The 18,804-nt window shown below is 48.6% G+C and overlaps 1 protein-coding gene across 8 annotated transcripts in view; it reads left to right on the top strand.

Moving 5' to 3' along the window:
• LOC119164399 (CUGBP Elav-like family member 1-A) overlaps window positions 1–18,804 on the top strand; it is a 646,479-nt gene that overhangs the window by 53,594 nt on the left and 574,081 nt on the right. For 2 of the 8 annotated variants that reach the window (XM_075871608.1, XM_075871604.1), the window contains exon 1: window positions 13,113–14,264. The exons of 3 other annotated variants lie outside the window; for them this stretch is intronic. In XM_075871608.1, the coding sequence (XP_075727723.1) occupies window positions 14,209–14,264 (56 nt within the window). In that variant the 5' untranslated portion in view covers window positions 13,113–14,208. Of the gene's footprint in view, window positions 1–13,108; window positions 14,265–18,804 lie in introns of those variants that run through there. 3 more of the 8 variants (XM_075871603.1, XM_075871610.1, XM_075871609.1) reach the window with 3 other exon arrangements.

The following is an 18,804-nucleotide window of genomic DNA, read 5'->3' as shown; positions in this document are numbered from 1 at the left end:
TCTAAACTGATTCATAAATCCGGTGTTCGTGTGGTCCGTGTGGAAGACCGATCGAAGGCGTTTTATTCTTTTAAATATACCCTTCTATACACTTTTCCTCTTCTTTTGTACTTTTTACTCCCATTACCCTATCCCTGGACCGAGCTGTTGAGGGGTCCTTTTTACAACCGACAGTTACGGGCGAGACTTTTCTCTTCTTTTTCTTATTATAGAAACTTGCCCCATAAATTCGGTCCGTGTCTGAAACGTTGTGGGGAGTGGCGAACTAACTCGGGGGATGCCCTCGATGTCCTCTTTGCTTCTGGCGTCGTCGTGGTCTCGGTCGCAATTGCCCCGCCGCGGTGGTCTAGTGGCTAAGGTACTCGGCTGCTGACCCGCAGGTCGCGGGTTCGAATCCCGGCTGCGGCGGCTGCATTTCCGATGGAGGCGGAAATGTTGTAGGCCCGTGTGCTCAGATTTGGGTGCACGTTAAAGAACCCCAGGTGGTCGAAATTTCCGGAGCCCTCCATTACGGCGTCACTCATAATCATATGGTGGTTTTGGGACGTTAAACCCCACATATCAAATCTCGGTCGCAATTAGAGGAAAGCTCCGCTGGTCTTCGGGGTTCCCCGGCGCGACGCATGTTGCTAGTGCATTGTAGACCCCCCCCCCCCCCCCACCCGTATACGGCCGGGGTTACTGCCCTGGCCCTTCGCTCAACGCCCCTTCGCTCAACGCTGATTGATATGTGGGGTTTAACGTCCCAAAACCACTATATGATTATGAGAGACGCCGTAGTGGAGGGCTCCGGAAATTTTGACCACCTGGGGTTCTTTAACGAGCACCCAAATCTGAGCACACGGGCCTACAACATTTCCGCCTCCATCGGAAATGCAGCCGCCGCAGCCGGGATTCGAACCCGCGACCTGCGGGTCAGCAGCCGAGTACCTTAGCCACTAGACCACCGCGGCGGGGCCCTTCGCTCAACGCTTCGCCTCTAGAAAGTCGATGGGAGTGACTCTTGAGAAGCGCAGCGTCATTTTCAGTCGAGCAGCGGCGCTGTGGTCAATTCTGTCAAGTGAATGGTGAAATTTGCTTCGACGAGCGCCTGTGAATGAGGAGTGAGCCCCTATCGTCCGTCTCCTGTCTCATGCCGCATAGTCGGGCAGTGGTTTATCCGGGTCTTAAACGAAGCCACAACGTTGCTAAAAATCGCCGCGAAATGAGCTTGCAGGGTCTAAAGTATAGGATAAACTACAGAAATTACAGGTAGTAATATCTTATTGACACCAGGGAGGCTATTGGGAGAAAAGGTCTTCCATCCTCCATCTGAGCGGTCTGGCCCGGACCGGCAACTAGCCGGATTTCACAATAAAGTTGTTTCATTCATTCTAAAAACCGCAATAAATGTCTCTGAATCATCTGACTGGTACCTGCGCCGCGCCAGAAAGGGTTTCGCCGCCTCGGCGTATCCGAAACGGCGGTAGCTCAGTTGGTAGAGCATCGCCATGGTGGCCCACAGCCGCCTTGGTAGCTCATATGGTAGAGCATAGGATGCGTTATTCGAAGGTCACATGCTTGGTCCCTACCTACGGTAAGTTTTCATTTCGTCTACTTTTCTTTCTTGACATTTACATTGCAATCACTTCTAATTTCGTCCCCTTTACTTTCCTTCCTTGGCATGACTGTTCGTTAGATCTCACTAAACTTGTGTTTATCAAAGAAAACGCACCCTAAAATGTGCACTTGTGCCCTATAAGCTGATTCACAAATCTGGGGCGGGTCTGAGACGCCTTCGGGAGCGGTAGGCACTAGGGACACCCTGGATCCGTCCTTCTGGTGTCGTCTTCGTCGCAATGGGAGGAAAAGCAGCTCCACTCTACTCCGGGATCCCTCTGCGTCAACGGGCTTTATATGTACATTTCTTTCTTTTCTCCGCGGCTCGCGCGCTATGCCTGCTTGGCGATGCGCCGCCGCCGCCGCTGCTGCCGACAATAACGTAAACAGCTGGTCGTCGAGCCCGAAGTCAGTGAGAGTGGCCTCGCGAGAGCCGGGATAAACAAGGTGGACCCTCCTTCGGAAGGATTGAGGGCTCGCGCGCACGGCGCTGCCGCCATCTGTCGGAGGTAGTCGCAAAGCTGCGCGGCGCGCGTTGATCGATTGTTTCGTTCGCTTTGCGTTTTGCCGAAGAGCGGGTTCTCATCTCCGTTCGAAAGATGGCGCTTCGTGTCCGTGGTGAATGAAATACGCGGACGAAAATTGAAGGCGTGCAGACTGGTACGGGGTGTGTACTCCTGTGGAGTATTTTATTTTTATAATCTACTTTTAGGTTTCTTTCTTGTTCTCTGACTAAAACAAGTTAATCTTGCCCGCCCGATTCACAGGAATCAGCCTCAAATCATCATAATTATCATCATATGAGTTCCTGTACATGGCTCCATTACGTGCCATGTACAGTCAACCATGTCCAGTAACTCTACGGTGTAGTGTAAGAAAAGAGCTGGGGCTACGCAACAGATTGTACATACAGTGGTGTAGCGACAAAGATTTTAGATATGTTCGTGTTGGCGTTTGTATCTGTACACATGCAAAATTAAAATGTGGGGGGGGGGAGGAAGAGATAACGCCACCCTCTTTCCCGTGTATGCCTGTGACATATAGCAGGATCAAGATATTCACCCTACGAAAGACGTGGAAGAGAATAGAATGCGTGTTGCTCATGGGATAGATGTAGATTTTTTGCAACTTTATCGCTGATGTAGATATTGTATGATTTTATTAATTTTTTATTGTTCCGGTGAGGTCAATTTGGTGCACTCGCATGGTACAAAGAGAAAGACCACGGTTATCGTCATCGTCAATTACAAAATATACCGGACGCCGTTTTGTGCTTGAAATCGGATGTCTTCAATGGTTTGGAAGTTGGTCAAGGATTATTGGGCTAATTGGCATTGAGGGCCGACTAAAACACACGTACACACGCACACACACACATGCGAGTGGGGCAATAAACCTGCACAAAATGTATCTCTTCAGGAAAAGTGGACTAACAGTGCCATGTGCCCACCACAACTTTAAATGAGCTGCCAAATTACATTTTAGCAATAATGCCTTCAGAATATTCAGAATAACATGAGGTATAATGGGGATAACTTGAGCTAGAATGGTCTGACGATACAACTTTGTTTTGAAGACGATGGCGACTGCAGACCTTTAACAAACAGCAATATTTCTTGTTGCAGAATGCCTTGTGGAGCTATAATTCAGCCGGTGACACAAGATGAATTCATATAGATGAATAATCTGAATGGCGATATATAAAAGTGTCAATATAAAGCCATGTTTGACCTTATATAGATGCTTTTATATAAAGCCATATATAGGGGATTGCCATATATGGCTGTATATAGCAACTTCTATATATGAATGTACATGTGTTAGATATATCAGGCTGTATAAGGCTACATCAGGAATTGGGCATATAAGGTTATATATGGCCCATATATGGGGACTTCACATAAAGCCTGATATGCCCAATTCCTTTTGTAGCCATATATGGGAATATTCATATAGGTCCATATATGGGATTTTCGTAAGTGCATGCAAGGGGACATGTGTCGCGCTTTTCACTTGAAAGAAGCGCGAAGCGAACTTTGTTTATGGAGACGGCAATGGTTTATAAGCTCGATTAGAAAATATAGGCAGGCTCTGTGAGATTTATCGTCTTCTCGCTTGGGAGAAGAAGCCAATGAGACTTATCACGGTCACCATTTTCATCTCAGCGAGGTTTGTTTACAAAGATACTGGAGCGGCACGAACTGCTAAAAAAGCCGAACCGTTGACGTCGAATGAAAAAGTTGGCTCATGGCTACCTACACGTTAGTGTGTGACCGGCCTTTTACATTTCGTGAGGAGGCTGTGTTGGAGCTTCAAAAATTGGATAACAGGGGCAACGGTATGCTAAAGTGTTGGCACATGTTACCATATTTATTTTAGAAAAATGCAGAACTGAGGTAGTTGATGAGCATTCATTTCATAGGTGCGATCAGATGGACTCAACGAAAAACGGGAACGCGCGGTGAACCCCTCCCCCCTTCTAGTTGCGTCTGTAGGCCTTTGTGGTGATTTGATTTCTTGATGAAGTCGGTGGTTTGATGAGGAGTCGTCCGGTTAGGTTATTCGTCTTTTTGTCTAAAGACGGGTGTTAGAATACTTCAACGCAGAATGTTGGTCTGTATTTCTGTCTGTCAGTTGATTGAGCCACCTGAGTCAGTTTAAACCCGTGCTCAAAGCCTACCCTTTTGTTATGGTGGCTAACTTCGCTCATACTTGTGAACGCTGTCAATCTAAAAGCAAATATTGCGCATATTTGAGACAACAGCAATACGTGAGTAATAGGTAGTGTGTGTCTTTATTTAGGAAATGAATAGATGCGGAATTCTAAAGACCGCAGTGTTTATCACGCTGCGCTGACTGTGACGCTGTGAACGAAAAAGTGGGCATTTGGCTACGCTTCACTAAAACGACACACGCTGCCACCTACCAGTTGCTGTGCGTTCAAAAAAAAAAATAAAAATATTAGTTTATCTAGACTACTGCCAGATGACATCCTTATATCACGCTATCGTCTTTTGACGTCCTTTGGAGTGAAGCATGCAGATAAAGGGCCAGTTTTTTTTCATCATTGCTTATTTGTTGCGCTCGTGTTTTGCGCGCACAATCTTTTTAGAACTCCACTGGTAATTTACCAGGCACGTTTTGCTTAGCAATAAAGGGCCATCGCCGTGACCCTCATCCATGCTCTCAGAGCATAACAGGAAACGGACTCTTTCGGGCAACTTCTGTCGAGGTCCTCACAAAACACGCAGCCCGCGTGCCTAACATGGATGTGTGCCGTCCACTGTACACATTTTCGGCGATAGCTACAGGACGCTCAGCGATTACAGTCTGCCGTAATCAGCTTTAGCTATATTTATATGTATAGCTCAACATTTGGGCAGTCACTGAGCTTAAACATTTGCGCGGCTTTGGAAACTTAGTTCTGTGTTTGCCTTCCCGCGTTCGATCGCCCCACGTGGGCGGCCTATCTTTACTGCGTTTAAGATATCATTTTTTACTTGTGTTTGCGAAGGTTGATTCATTTGATTGATATATCGGGTTTAACGTCCCAAAACCATCATATGTTTATGAGAGACGACGTGGTGGAGTGCACCGGAAATTTCGACCATCTTGGGTCCTTTAACGTGCACCCAAATCTGAGCAGACGGGCCTACATTTCCGCCTCCATCGGAAATGCTGCAGCCGCTGTTTACGAAGGTGGTTTCCGCTTAGCGCGAGGAAGTGCCAGCACCCAGACATGGGCTTTTTTGACCATACAGGAAAGGAAAAAAATTCTGCTTACCACGAATACATTGGGATGTCACGCTAGAAGAGGTGCTTGTGTATTTCTGGTGAAGGAAGCAAGCCGCAGTCGAGGTTTGGCCTTTATGAGTTGTCGATTTATTAACGATAACCTTATCGAAAGTTCTCGTTCGACGTATAATGCCTCGCACCTAATAATCTAATACAAACTGATGTGAAGCGTATGCGTTCCCGTATGATCATACGAGATTATTGGCTATGTGTCATACGTGTCGTTGAGATTTTTCGGTGAGGAAACAACATTAATACCGAAGCAGGCATCCTCTGTGTGCGGTGGGAGTGTAAAGTTTCGATTTCGCGGGCTCTTTTTTTTTTTTGCCGCGTCACACTACCGACAATAATCGCATTTTTTTCGATATTCAACTGTTGATGCGGCTGTTACCGAGAGGTGTGTTCAGATTCCTAATTACAGGCAGCCTGATATGCTTACAAAGCTTTGTTAATTATTGATAAAGTAGCTTCCGTTACCCGTTCCCGCGCGACCAGCATCACTGACGGCACGTGAAAAGGCGGAATGACCCATTTTATTTGAGATAATGATGGTAATATCTGGGGTCGAACGTCCCGAAACCGCGATTTGATTGCGATAGACGCCCTTGTGAAGGGCTCCGGAAATTTCGACCATGTGGTGTTTCATTAACTTATTGCACTGACGTTGCACAGTACACGGAGCTCTAACACTTCGCCTACAATGAAATGCGACTGTCGTGGCTGGGGTCGAACCCGCGACCTCCGGGTAAGCAGCCGGGCACCGTGACCACGACCTGCTGTACTCGTGACCTGTCCAGATAGCCCCTCTCTAGCGCCTGCGTCTAGTTCGTACCTTCTGCCGCTAGGGCCGTAACCTACGAGCGCCGTGGCGCTAGCCAGCACCTGTTCGTTGACGTCAGCTTCAGCGTTCGTGGTCATATTTCGACCAACAGAGCGCTCGTATTAGGTAACCGTTGTGCATGAATGTGAAATCATTCGAAAATGAATATAATACGTGTAATTTGGAAATTCTTTGCAATTGACGTGACACCGCATTGGCTGTCTTACACTATGTAAGTCTACGACTTCCCACGTCAGTCAACCTGTATGCGATAAATGCTTAATCGCACTGTATAGCTTACTTGACCAGCCGTATAAGTTTGCAGAAACAGCCACATATATGCCGGCAGTTCGTAACAAAATTCGGGCGTTCTTACTCCAGCGCCGTCCAAACAGCGGTTTAGTACTGCATAGCTGCACGCTTCATCTGAAGTGCATGCGTCGAATAGTAGTATGAGCTGTGACGTGTGAGCATCGGTGATCTGCAAGTTATTGCTGCACACTCTCTTCCCCTCTAGCTCTGTTTCTCTCTCTCTTCTTACCAGTCCCGTAGCCAGGAATGTTTTTCGGGGAGGATCGATGCACTTGTGTGAGGCTTAGAAAAAAAAAAAAACTTCTGTTATTATTATTTTTTTACTTTCGTAAAACGCACCTTCTCTATTTGAATTTGGTAGAGGAGGGTGCTTGGCTTCGGGCCTGCTTCATACTATTACTGTACTTTTTTTCGTCATCCCGCGTGCCACTCCATCGAAAGCAGCCGGCTCCGAGAAACCATTTGGGTGTCCCGAAATAACGCGCCTCTCTACCCGCTCGAGTGATTGGGGTCGCCCGCTCAAGTGCGCGCACGGAGCACGACTTCGAAGGGCTTCTCTGCGAAGACCCTCGCTCGCGATGCTCAGACCCCAGGTTCATTGTAGTACAGCGACTGTTGGACGGATGATGCATGTTTTTTTCCCCCTTGCACGTCTATGGGAGTACGCGTTAGTGATTCGCTGGGAGGGAGGGGGGGGGCAACTGCTTTAGGTACAGGTGTGGTCTGCCGTTCGTCAACGCTGTCTCGCTGATTTCTATATTTTGGGGGGCCAGCGTCGGTTCACTAGACGCAGTGCCTCTGACCGCTGGTCCGTGTGGCGGGCTTGTTGAAGCTTCACTTAATTGTTTTTGTCTGCGACTACGGCTATTTCGGTTCTAAATGTTTTCGAGTTTAAACGGTGCCGAAGTTTTCTTTTCGGTGTTAGCACGTGATTCGGCAGCGTGAATTTAGGGGGAAGGGGGAGGAGTAGTGATATCGGGGGGGGGGGGGGGAGGCTTACGTCACAAAACCAAGACACGTTTATGAGAGAAGTCGTATAAAGTAACGCCGTGGGGGAGGACTCCGGATATTTGGATTATATGGTGTTCTTTATCGTTCACTGACATAGCGCAGTACTTCGCTCCCACCAAAATGCGACCGCCTCGGGCGGGATCGAACCCGTCAGCTTCGGATTTACAGCCGAGCACTTTTGCCACTGATCCACCGCAGTGGATGCAGGAGGAGAAGTAGTGTGGGAGAAAAGTGACTCAAATAAGACGCAGAACAATACTATTGATGCATGCGTAATGGTGGCTGGTGCATACGGGTTGTCCATCTGTTACGAACAATTGGAATTGAGCGGCAACCGCCCTTTTAGGGGCGAAGCTCCTTATAAGGCCTGGGTCGGTCGTCACCTGTATGTATGCATGTATGTAGTATAACCACCTCGCAGCATATCCTTGGAGTGAATGATGATGAGTGGGGTGAAGCTTCGGATAGTTTTATCGGCAAACCGTGAATGAGTACGTCCGTCCACCCGTCGTCTGTTTCTTTGACGCACGGACGAACGCATGGGCAGACGGACGGACGCATGGATGGACGGAAGCAAGAACGAACGGATGGACGGAAGCGCCCTTCTCATCATCATTCGTTCCGTGGATATGCTGTGATCTTTCTTTTCCGTTACCCTGCGTTGCTATTTGCCTTTTCGTAGGCGCTGTGTTAAGGGCCAGGACAAACGGTATTGAACAAAGGCCTCCGAGATGGGGAAGTTTTTGTTTCTTTTTTTTTCGCTAGGTGGCATCACGAAAAAGAAAAGATGGATCGATGGAGACAGGTGATCGCAAAGCCAACTGCGTGTTTCCCGTTTGCCGTATTTCGTTCTCCTATACGCCGAAATCCGTGCGTCGATTCCAACCGCTCTCGAAGCCAGCTTAGCGTAGTATGTGTTCGCACCGATCATCAAACACGAAAGAAAACTATATACTTCCGCAGAACACATGCAGCTGCAAACATATTGCCTGCCATAATGTATAGTCCAAAGCTTGAGGTGCTCGAATGCTTACCCGTAAGTCGTGAGTTTGAATCCCGGCATCGGCAACCGCATTTCGATGGATCCGAAATCAACATGTGCGGGCTTGTGTTCTTAAGGTTATATGCCCTTGTATAGAATCAAAGATGGTCTAAATTTCCGGTGTCCTACAGGTGTCACTCGTAATTACATCGTGGCTTTGGTGTGTAAGCCTCAACAATTATTATTGACGCGAAAAGCAAGCAGTTCATCTTGCACGGAACGGCATCGACTGAAGAGACTACGGGCATTTTATTTTGGTGGCCAGGCGTGATTTATAACTGCGCTGCTTTGTATGTGCGGGCGATGTTCGAGTGCACGCCGAAGTTAAACGGTCCTCGTTTCTTTCTTTCGTCTTTGTGAGTGACGTAGCCGCGCCGTTCCCGGAGCCTGGCTGGCTGCCAGAACTCGGGTGCGTCTCTATCTGTCTGCACGCGACATGCCCCGCTTCCCACGGCGCCGGTAGCCGAGATTGCCGACTCGTCGTGGTGTATGTATATAGCGTCGCCGCTAAGCACCACTTTTAGAGACTTCTTGGGGACCTTCGACGTCAAAGTTTTGGTCTGTCTGTCTGTCTGTCTGTCTGTCTGTCTGTCTATCTATCTATCTATCTATCTATCTATCTATCTATCTATCTATCTATCTATCTATCTATCTATCTATCTATCTATCTGTCTGTCTGTCTGTCTGTCTGTCTGTCTGTCTGTCTGTCTGTCTGTCTGTCTGTCTGTCTGTGCATTTGTCTGTGAGTGGTAACCATTTTCCTAACGGCACCAAACGATACTTCAAACGGACCAACCCCATCCGCAGCGCCCACCAATATTGCTCAAGTTTCAGCGTTCGTACTTGTGTGATTGTCAATTAAAAGGCAATTATTGCGCATATCTGAGGCACCATAACAACACGTCAGTATTCTTTATGTGTGTCTCTTACTAGAAAAGACATACATCAGTAATTATAAGGATCGTAGCATCGCGTTGCACTTTCACGCTGCGCTGAAAGTGCAACGCGATGCTCAAAAAAGGCAAGTGTTTCCAACGTTTTGGTAAGACGACACGGTGGTGGCACCTGCCCGTCGCGTTGCGTTCTACGCCTTATCGCCTCCGAAACAGGCGCGCATCTCACTCCGCGGGCGCGCACGCCTTCCTTCGATTTGGAAGATAACTGCCAGAGAGCGCTCGTGTCTGACGTGCATCGATGCGCTCGTTCGCCTTCGCTGCACGGATCGAGACTCTCTGACGCAGCGCTTCCAGAGTACAATTCACCGATTTTCTCACGCAGAACGTCAAATAAACGTTTTGTTCACTCTCTCCACCCGGAAAACTATCGTCTTTCAACGAGATTTGCAGATACGGGGCCAACTTTTTAAAATATGGAGGAGGAAGAAAGTTTAAGCGGAAAGACAGGGAGGTTAGCCAGTTCTTAGACCGGCTGGCTACCCTGTGCTGGGGAAAGGGGTGAGGGCAATGAAAGATGTTAAAAAAAATGTTGCGAAGAGAGGGAGAAATTACAAAAAAAAAATTGCGACAGAGGAAAGGCAACATCAAAGAGTATAAGACACTAAAGTCTGTCTCTGAGGCCAGTTGTCCGCAAAAAGCGCAGCAAAGCTTTCAAAGCCTTCTGGGCTGAGGATGGGCTCGGCCAATGACCCAGAATCCTTTGTTCCGACAAAGGCCGATCGTCTAGTCTATCCAGTGCTGCAGTGAGTTCTTGTCTTTGCGCGTTGAAATAGGTGCACTCACACAGAAGGTGCGCGATGGTTTCTTCGCAACTGCAGTAAGTGCATGTAGGAGAGCTGGCCATCCCGATGAGATAAGAGTATGCGTTCGTGAAGGCCACTCCAAGCCATTTTTTTAAAAATATATTTAGCGCAGAAGTTCACCGTTCATACACACATTTTTAAAATATATTTATGCATATATGAATGGTGAACTTGGCGCTTCCGTCGGGACGATTGCCGGCCGTGGCGGCTTGACGCACGCGCTGCGTTTTGCGGTTGGTGGCTGAGGAGGAGGATGCAGGCTCGATTAATGGCTGCGTTAAAGGCATTGGGATGGGGGCGAAAATTCTAAAAACGCTGGTGTATTTCGCTTTGAAGGAGGTCGCTTTGAAGGAAGGAGACGAATTCGCCTCGTCCCATGCACGGACGAGGCGAATGGAGGGCGAGACCGGTGTTACCAGACTATTCTGGTGGCTTGTACCGCTGGTAGTCACACCAGCTGCTGACGATGAAACCACCAGCGCGCTCTCCTGGCCGTAGCAAGTGCTACAGTGTGTCCACATGGTTGCCCGAAATTCCGCTATATCCTCCACCGCTGGTGGATGAAATGGTTGTTCCAGACAAGAGGTCACCGTCTGCCCTGAGGACGCGTGGGGAGGTCGCGCCTATACTCGCTCAATCCATGACGTCTTTGTCACGTGATCCGCAATTCTCGCTTCTTCCCCGAGGGTAGCAAACCATAATTATTTTTCTTCTGGTTAACCTCCCTGTCTTTCACTCAACCTTGCTCTCTGTCTTTCTCTCTCTCTCTCTTCTCCCCCGAGGATTTATCTACCGTGTTAATACCACTTGACATGCCTTGAAAAACTGGTTATTATCTACAACGTCCGTTCCTCTACATGGAGTCGGGAATGAGGATGTTACACGCTTTATAGCCGGAAACTGGAGAAGTGACCGTAACGCTATGGCCCTCAGGAAGAGAAAGACAGGAGTAATCATTCGGAACTCCCAATATGTGGAACTGTGCCGCCGAATGCGGGGAACACTATATTGGACGTCGGCGCGTACATATAGTGTAAGAAGAAAGCCCGCAGTTGTCACACAGGCCCTCGCCCTTATCTCCTGGAGCAGCGCCCCCCACCTCCCCCCTTGCCGGCGCAATGCAGATGGTGAGGGTGTTTTATCGAGAAATGAAAAAAAAAAAGATATCACAGCATATCCACGGAGCGAATGATGATGAGTGGGTCGAAGCGTCTGTTTGTCTTTCCATCTCTATTGGACAGGGCCGTCTATTGTACGATAAGGGATACGCTACTGGGTACGAGCCTGGTCCTTTGTTTTGTGTTATTCGCTGTGCAACCAACCCATGCACGTGCAAGCTGCGTTTGCACGAATACGACCGTACTACGTAGCGCATCGCGGCAATACGGTGGCACTGCAGCGTTCACATGTGTGGTATCCGCTTTTTTTTCCCGAAACAAGCCGAAAATCAAGCGGTTTCCTGTGGGCGGGTTTCACCCGTGTGGGTGTGTGTATATGTGTGAACACGCAGAGTATACATGGTGGCAGCTAGCCGTCCCGTGTTTCCGTTCTTCCTCGATCTGGTGCGCTGACTTGATCATGTGTTCTGTAAACTATATAGCGCATTGACGTTGGCCGTCCACATCTTAGGCCCGTTATCTGTGTGACGTCAGCGCGTGTTGAAAACGCCAGATGGGCGAAAGTTCCGGAGCCCTCCACGAAGATGTTCTCATAACCATGTGAGGTTTCGGGACGTGAAACCCCACGTATTATTTTTATTTGTATTTACAGTTTACTGTGGTTGAAAGACCAAGCAGTGGGACATAGTAGAAAGGCATTTCACAGTTTAACACTAATACATGGAAATTTCAAGCAATGAAAACATGGTAAAACAGTTGAACATAGAACAAAAAAAATAAAGGACAATCTAAATCGCAACTACAGAATTTAAATCAAGTGCATTGTCGAGATTTGGTGCTGCATTACTAAAAAGAGAAAGATACATAGTTTTCATCATTCAGATAATCATTATCAGTGAACGCTTCAAAAGGTAACTCGGTATTATTATCAAGTTCTGGATTGGGTCACGAATCCTTGCAGAAATCCTCCGGTCGCGATTGCCACCCGGGCTAATGAAGGTACTGCGCGGTGTTAAAACGTTCTTAAATTGCGCGAAATGACCGAAACTTTGTGTCAGAAAACGCACCGAACAACACTTGTCTAAGTCTCACTCGAGTACTGGTCATTTCGCGCAGTGTAGGAACGTTTTAACAGGAAAGAACCAGCTCGCCTATATCGCAACATATCACTTCGAGTCAGGGCCGCCGTTTTCGGCGCGCGTTGCCGGTGCAAGTCGTGAAAGTGAAACTTGAGGTGCTCGCCGGGGCCCCCGGTTCCCGTATAGCGTTTGCGAAAGCTGTCCAGGAGGGCGGGTTGCCCTTTCGGACTCGCGGCTCGAGCCGGGAGAACAGGGGGAGGGGGGTCGTGACCGGCCGCGCGCGAATCTGGCAACAAGTGCTTGTTCGGTCTTATCGCTCTCGCTGGCGTCGAGGCTTCGTTCTTTGCTTTGTTCCTATTTAGATTTTGCGTTTCGCTCGCTCGTCCTTCTTTCTCTCTGTCTGATAACGGCGGCGCACACACACTTGAGTTCGCAGGCATGCCCACGAGTGCTGCGATAGCGCCGCTCGACCGAGAGCCTCCCCCTCTCTCCTTCTCCACCTCATCCTTTCCCTCGCTCGTCTTATCAGCTGGCGTTCTTATCGGCCGCCCGCGAACCCTCGCTGACGCGGCCAGTCTCGTCCGGCAAACCGCTAACGTCGCCAACCGACGGCTTCACCGCGTGTTTTGCTCTAAGTCGGCTTCGTTCACGCGTCGACGACTCAGTTTCGTGTCCAATGTCCGCCCCCCTTGGTCGAGGAAATGGTGTGATGTGTGATTGACAGTTGTGGCGCCCATCTCGAATCACGTCGTGCGTGCCCCCGCCGGAACAGTGACTTCCGAACCTTGCGTACGTGGTGGACCCGAGTGCTTATTCTTCGGGAGGCTTTGTTTTTTTTCTCAGTGGAGCTGAGCTCTCTTGTTATTCGGATATCGCACCCCTCGTGCCGAACGCCCGCGCCTGTTGTGTACCTTTATCTCTTCCCCTTATCTCTGGCCCCATTGTCTCGAGCGATCACGAGTTAACACGGCGCGCTGTCGCCCGGGACACCGATTATCAATCGCGTTCCATCGACGTGTGACGGCTACTGTTGAAAGGCCTTACGCCCCCCTTTGTCGATTGTGGTTCTGTGTGGTCTCGCCTATCTTCGACGACTGATCGTCGCTCTTTTTTTTTCCTGTCGTTACGTATCGTTCCACATTTTGGAATCGCACTCGCTGCTTCTAATAGCGTTTTGCTGCCGTGTTGTGTTGCTAAACGTCTCTTGGTGTCACGTGTTTTTTTTTTTTTACAAATGTCGCAAATCGTGATGTGCTCCTGCTAATAGTCGTCGTGGGTGTCTCCTACCACTAGCGCCTCTCGCGGCTGCCGAAAGAAGTGACCACGTGGTGTGAAGTGCGTTCGGCCCAGCGTCGTCGAAGACAACCGCCTCCCGCGTGCTGGCCGGCACTGACCAGCTATAGCTTCGAAAGCGCGAATGTGGACTCGTGTGATTCGTTGGAACACTTCGTCCAGCTACCTGGAATAACCGGTTCAAGTGTTTTTCTGGCTGCCGCTTCCGTTGTGACTGTTGCTACTGCCGTGACTGTCGTTACTGTTCCGAGCCTGCCCCCCTTTTGTCCCCCTTTTGTTGTCCTGTGTTTCGGAAACTTTCCGTCGCGCTAAAGCCCGCCGTTGGTGGTCACCTGTCCTGTGCTGCCCGTTGTTTTGTGCGGTGTGACTGTGCCGAAGGCATGACCGATAAGGAGATTGCCAAAATAGAGGCGATCGTCGAGCGTATTTGTCCGAGGTGAGTGGGCGGCCCTTTCCCGAGCTTTCTAGTCTTCATTTTTTTTAAATAATTTTTCTGTTTGTCTATGCTTTACATACGTATATATACGGTTTTGTCTTTAAGTTGTTCGTCTTTCGTACTGAACGTGGACTGTGTGTGTTTCATGCGAGCCTGTCTTTTAGTGTGATGTGTGGGTAAAAGAACGTTCTGCTAAGCCTACCGCCTGGTCGTGGTGTCACGAACGCACAGGAAAGGGGGAGGGGAGGGTTTGTTGCGCAATATTTCGTCAGCGTCTTTGTTTTCTCTTTCTCTCTTTACACTTCGCAAAAACTTTGTGTGGTAACTGCGGGATCGTGCAGGTTGATGACTGCGCGCTTTCGCCCGCATGGCTGTCCGTATTCGCTGCAATGGCGATTGCACGCGACTCTTTTACGAATGCCAGCGCTGTCAAGCTGACGACATTAAATACTGACGACAAAAGGAAGGTACCATAGCGAAAATAGTGTCACTTCGACGCTGTGTTAGTTTTTGTCATTTTCCTTTCATCTGTTGGCCGCTGCAAGCATTTTGAATTTTTTTTCAATTTAATAATACTGTCAGCCCTCTCTTGAGGGCTCTTACAGAGCGGGTACAACCAAATACAAACCAAGCAATATACAGCTATGCCAGGTAGTAGCGCAATCAATCAAAATACATGCGTAACACTTTATCAAATCGGCAAACACTGCCCGCATTTATAGCAATGCCTGGCTACGCATTTCAAGACCTAAACAGGGCTGAGAGAAAAGGAAAGAAAAACTCAAATCAAGAAAACATGCAGGCTTATCATCTGGAAGCTCAATGACTCAAATACGTGTTCAACAATTTTTCGAATTGGCAAAGATCGCTTGCATTTACTACAATGCCTGGCAACGTATTCGAGAGCTCAATCGCAGCTGAAAAAAAAAAAAAAAACAACGAAACACATCACTGCGATAAGAGCACGGCACTGAAACACAGTCGTGATTAACCTGACTGCTTCATTTCCCTGGCACTTTTAAGTAAATATCTGTTATTTTTTAGTTGCCCTTGCAGTGTTCTGAAAAAGCTTTCAACCGGTTTTTTTTTTTTTTTTGTCTTCGTGCCTCACGTGACTCCCGTTCACAGGACTCCACCATCTGTGTGACAGAATCTAACCGGTGGTAATTCGTGCATATGAAGCGGACGGCTCGGCGTTGAACTTTTTCTAATTTTGTTTTCGGGCTGTCTTGATGAGGACTCCACACACGACTGAGGCATATTATAGTAGTGGTCTAACGGCGGTTTTGTCAGCTACAAGTTGTATATCTCGCTTAGCTTGATGTAGTTTTTGCCTTAAGAAACCTAATCTTTGGTTCGCTTTCAAACAGATATTGTCTATGTGTGTATGTCATGCCAAATTTTGCGTAAGAGGCACTCCCGAATATTTAAATTGGTTAGCATGAAGAAGGCATCCAGCGGTAGGCGACCGCCGGGAGAAAAGACGTTCGAAATCGAAAATTTTCCGGCTGCAGAAATAGTTAATTCATTGCCCTTCCCGCTATCACACACACACCCACTGGCTCACACACCTGCGCGGAGAGTGGCTTGGGATTTGCATGCAACGTACCCAGTCTTTGATTTTATGATTCTGGAACGGGATTGTTTTATGCGGCTTGTTGCCGCTCCACTTATAACTGCTCTCGCGACCCGTTCAAAGCAATACCGCTTTGAAGCCCTACGTTCCTCCGTTATAGCACGCACGCGCCCACACATGCACAGAACGCAAAAAAAAAAATCAAACAAACAATATCAATTGCTTCACTTTTAGGCCATTGGTGACTGACTTACTCATAGGCTGCAGCATACGATTTCACGTTCGCTTGCGTTACGCTAAACGCCTCGTTTTTGAAAGGAGGCAGGCATCTGGGATGTCGCTCGTTTCGATACGTTCTGAGCTAGTGGTGGAACATTTCCACGCGTAATCGTTGCACGTGCGAGTTCTTCTCGGCGCAAGCAGGTTCTCGGCCATCCGAATCGCACATGGCTGAGCTGTTTGGACACCGTCCGATAAAGGCATTGCGTACGTACAGTCGATAACGCTCCGTCTCGGTGTACCGCGGTAGCTCGCCCCGTGCACTGCGACCCCTGTTTCAGCGCGTAAGAATTCTTAACCGTCTTCTCGCGAGAAAATTGTCCATCGGCAACGCGTGAAGCCGCTCATCTGCAGCTAAAGTGCTGCGATGGCGGTTCTCTGCACTGGCGTAGCCAAAATGATAAGAGAGAGGGGGGGGGGGGGGGTTAAAGGGACTGCTCATGCTACACCCGAAAATTTTTAATGTTGCAAGTTGCCGTCCGTACCACTTAGAATATCTATTTTTGGTGTATACGCACACACATACTAATTTATTGATATGTGGGGTTTATCGTCCCAGAACCACCATATGATTATGAGAGACGCCGTAGTGGAGGGCTCCAGAAATTTCGACCACCTGGGGTTCTTTAACGTGCACCCAAATCTGAGCACACGGGCCTACAACATTTCCGCCTCCGTCGGAAATGCAGCCGCCGCAGCCGGGATTTGATCCCGCGACCTGCGGGTCAGCAGCCGAGTGCCTTAGCCACTAGACCACCGCGGCGGGGCACACACACATACTAACACACACGCGAATATAGAGTAGTTAACACCCGTTTAAGAAAAAAAAAATGACTGGCTATAGGCTCTGGCTCTGCGTGTTGTATGCACGACACGCCTAGGTTTACAGGTGCTCAGCTGTACACTCTAAGCCGAAAAAGACTAAAGTGGGGTATGCCATTGGTCCTTTAGGGGTCTAAATGCGCTGCCACAGATTTTGAACCAATTTTGGACTAACTGCGGGAGTAACTGCAACGGCTCAACTGTTACCCCAAGCACTTACTCCACTTGGTTTAAATGTTGGCCCCAGTAGAATGATCCAGCGGGACTAACAGTTGAACCGTCTGGACCAATGGCAAAAAAAAAAAAAATGGCGACACTGCGTTTGTGCAGTATATTTTACGTTTATTCCAATTTAATCAGCACTGAAGATCATAGTATGTTATTCATGCAACGCACACACACACACACACACACACACACACACACACACACACACACACACACACACACACACACACACACACACACACACACACACACACATACATACGCACTATTATTTCAAAGTAAAACACCGCAAACACTGACTGCCCGCGCTGTACTACAGAGAACAGACTCTCGGGTATATATAGCACAGTATTTTGACCTCCCTTCTAGTGCCAGTGGGCGACTCTTACTCGGCTTAAAAAAACAATAAACATTGATACCGTAACGCGAAAATTTACATCGGCTAATTCGTAGCACCGATGCGCACCGATCTTTTAGTATGGATCCATCTAATATTCAACATGCTTCCAGCCCGAGACTACGAATTATCAGCTGGTATTCGATCATGTCGGCCGAACCAGCGTTCGCAGTGCTGGCACACGAGTCCGCAAACACAAACATAGCAGCGGCTCTTGTGCGGGAAAGCCGGCGAAGCAGCCGCAGGCGCCCCGCCGATGCCATACCGTGTCGGCTTGCCGACGGCGTCGCTAGGCTTACGACGAGTACGGCTAAACGACCGCCGGCGATCGCAACATGCGGCTCGCGTGAAATTTTCGTCGTCGTTATTTTATAGTCACAAATGAACAATAGGTAAGTGCCCCATGTTCGCTGCGTCTTACGGAGTGATGTAGATATCTGCATACTTACAGCGACGAGACCGTTCGCAGGCACGGTTCTTTCATCGTGCTCGTAAGGCAAAACCTGTGTACCGCTGGCCGCACGATTAGTCGTATCCGCGATCGCCTACACGTTGGATTTTTGATAACGATTGTCGCATGGATAAAAAGACATAAGTTTGCCTGAGCTATTATTTTTGTGAACTTGTACGCGACGTTTCCTTCGCTTGTGCCGGCAATGCACTCACACCGGCAGCCCGCTTGATACCGATGACGTACGAAGCCTACTTTTCCTATATATCGCTTTGAACTTGTGGTCACTGTGTGGGTACACGACCGCTGATGAACAGCTTACCTTTATTAGCATTGTCAGTGTTCACCGTAGTTCGAACTTATTCAGCACATTAAAGCGAGTTCTCGGCATTGCCCGTGTTTGCGGAGACTTTCACTTGGCTTCGGCTCGCCCGTGCCGGCATGGTGGAAACGCGAGGGCACTTGCTGTGTGCGCTGACAGCGTGTTGTACTACTTTCCTCTAATAACATCTTCTATTCGTTTCATAGTGCTTCACTTTCACAGTGGCGTATAGCCTATTTAACTTGTTTTCATGATCGCCAACCACGCCGAGCATTGCAGTGCAGCATCGACAGGAGGCGATCGCGGCGCAGTTGCCCTGCCCGTTGGTCCCTTCATTGCCGGGCGTTTGCGCAAGACACGCATTATCACACATTTAGTCCCTGTTGGACGAACCGTTCGTCCATTGGTTTAACGACTGCAGTTAGTCCAACTTTGCCGAATTTCGGCTTAGAGTGTAAATCTGAA

This window comes from Rhipicephalus microplus, chromosome 8, assembly GCF_043290135.1.
Source record: "Rhipicephalus microplus isolate Deutch F79 chromosome 8, USDA_Rmic, whole genome shotgun sequence".
Lineage (NCBI taxonomy): Eukaryota > Metazoa > Arthropoda > Arachnida > Ixodida > Ixodidae > Rhipicephalus > Rhipicephalus microplus.
Note: the sequence above shows the minus strand (reverse complement) of the source record. Positions and strands in the feature narration are given on the sequence as shown.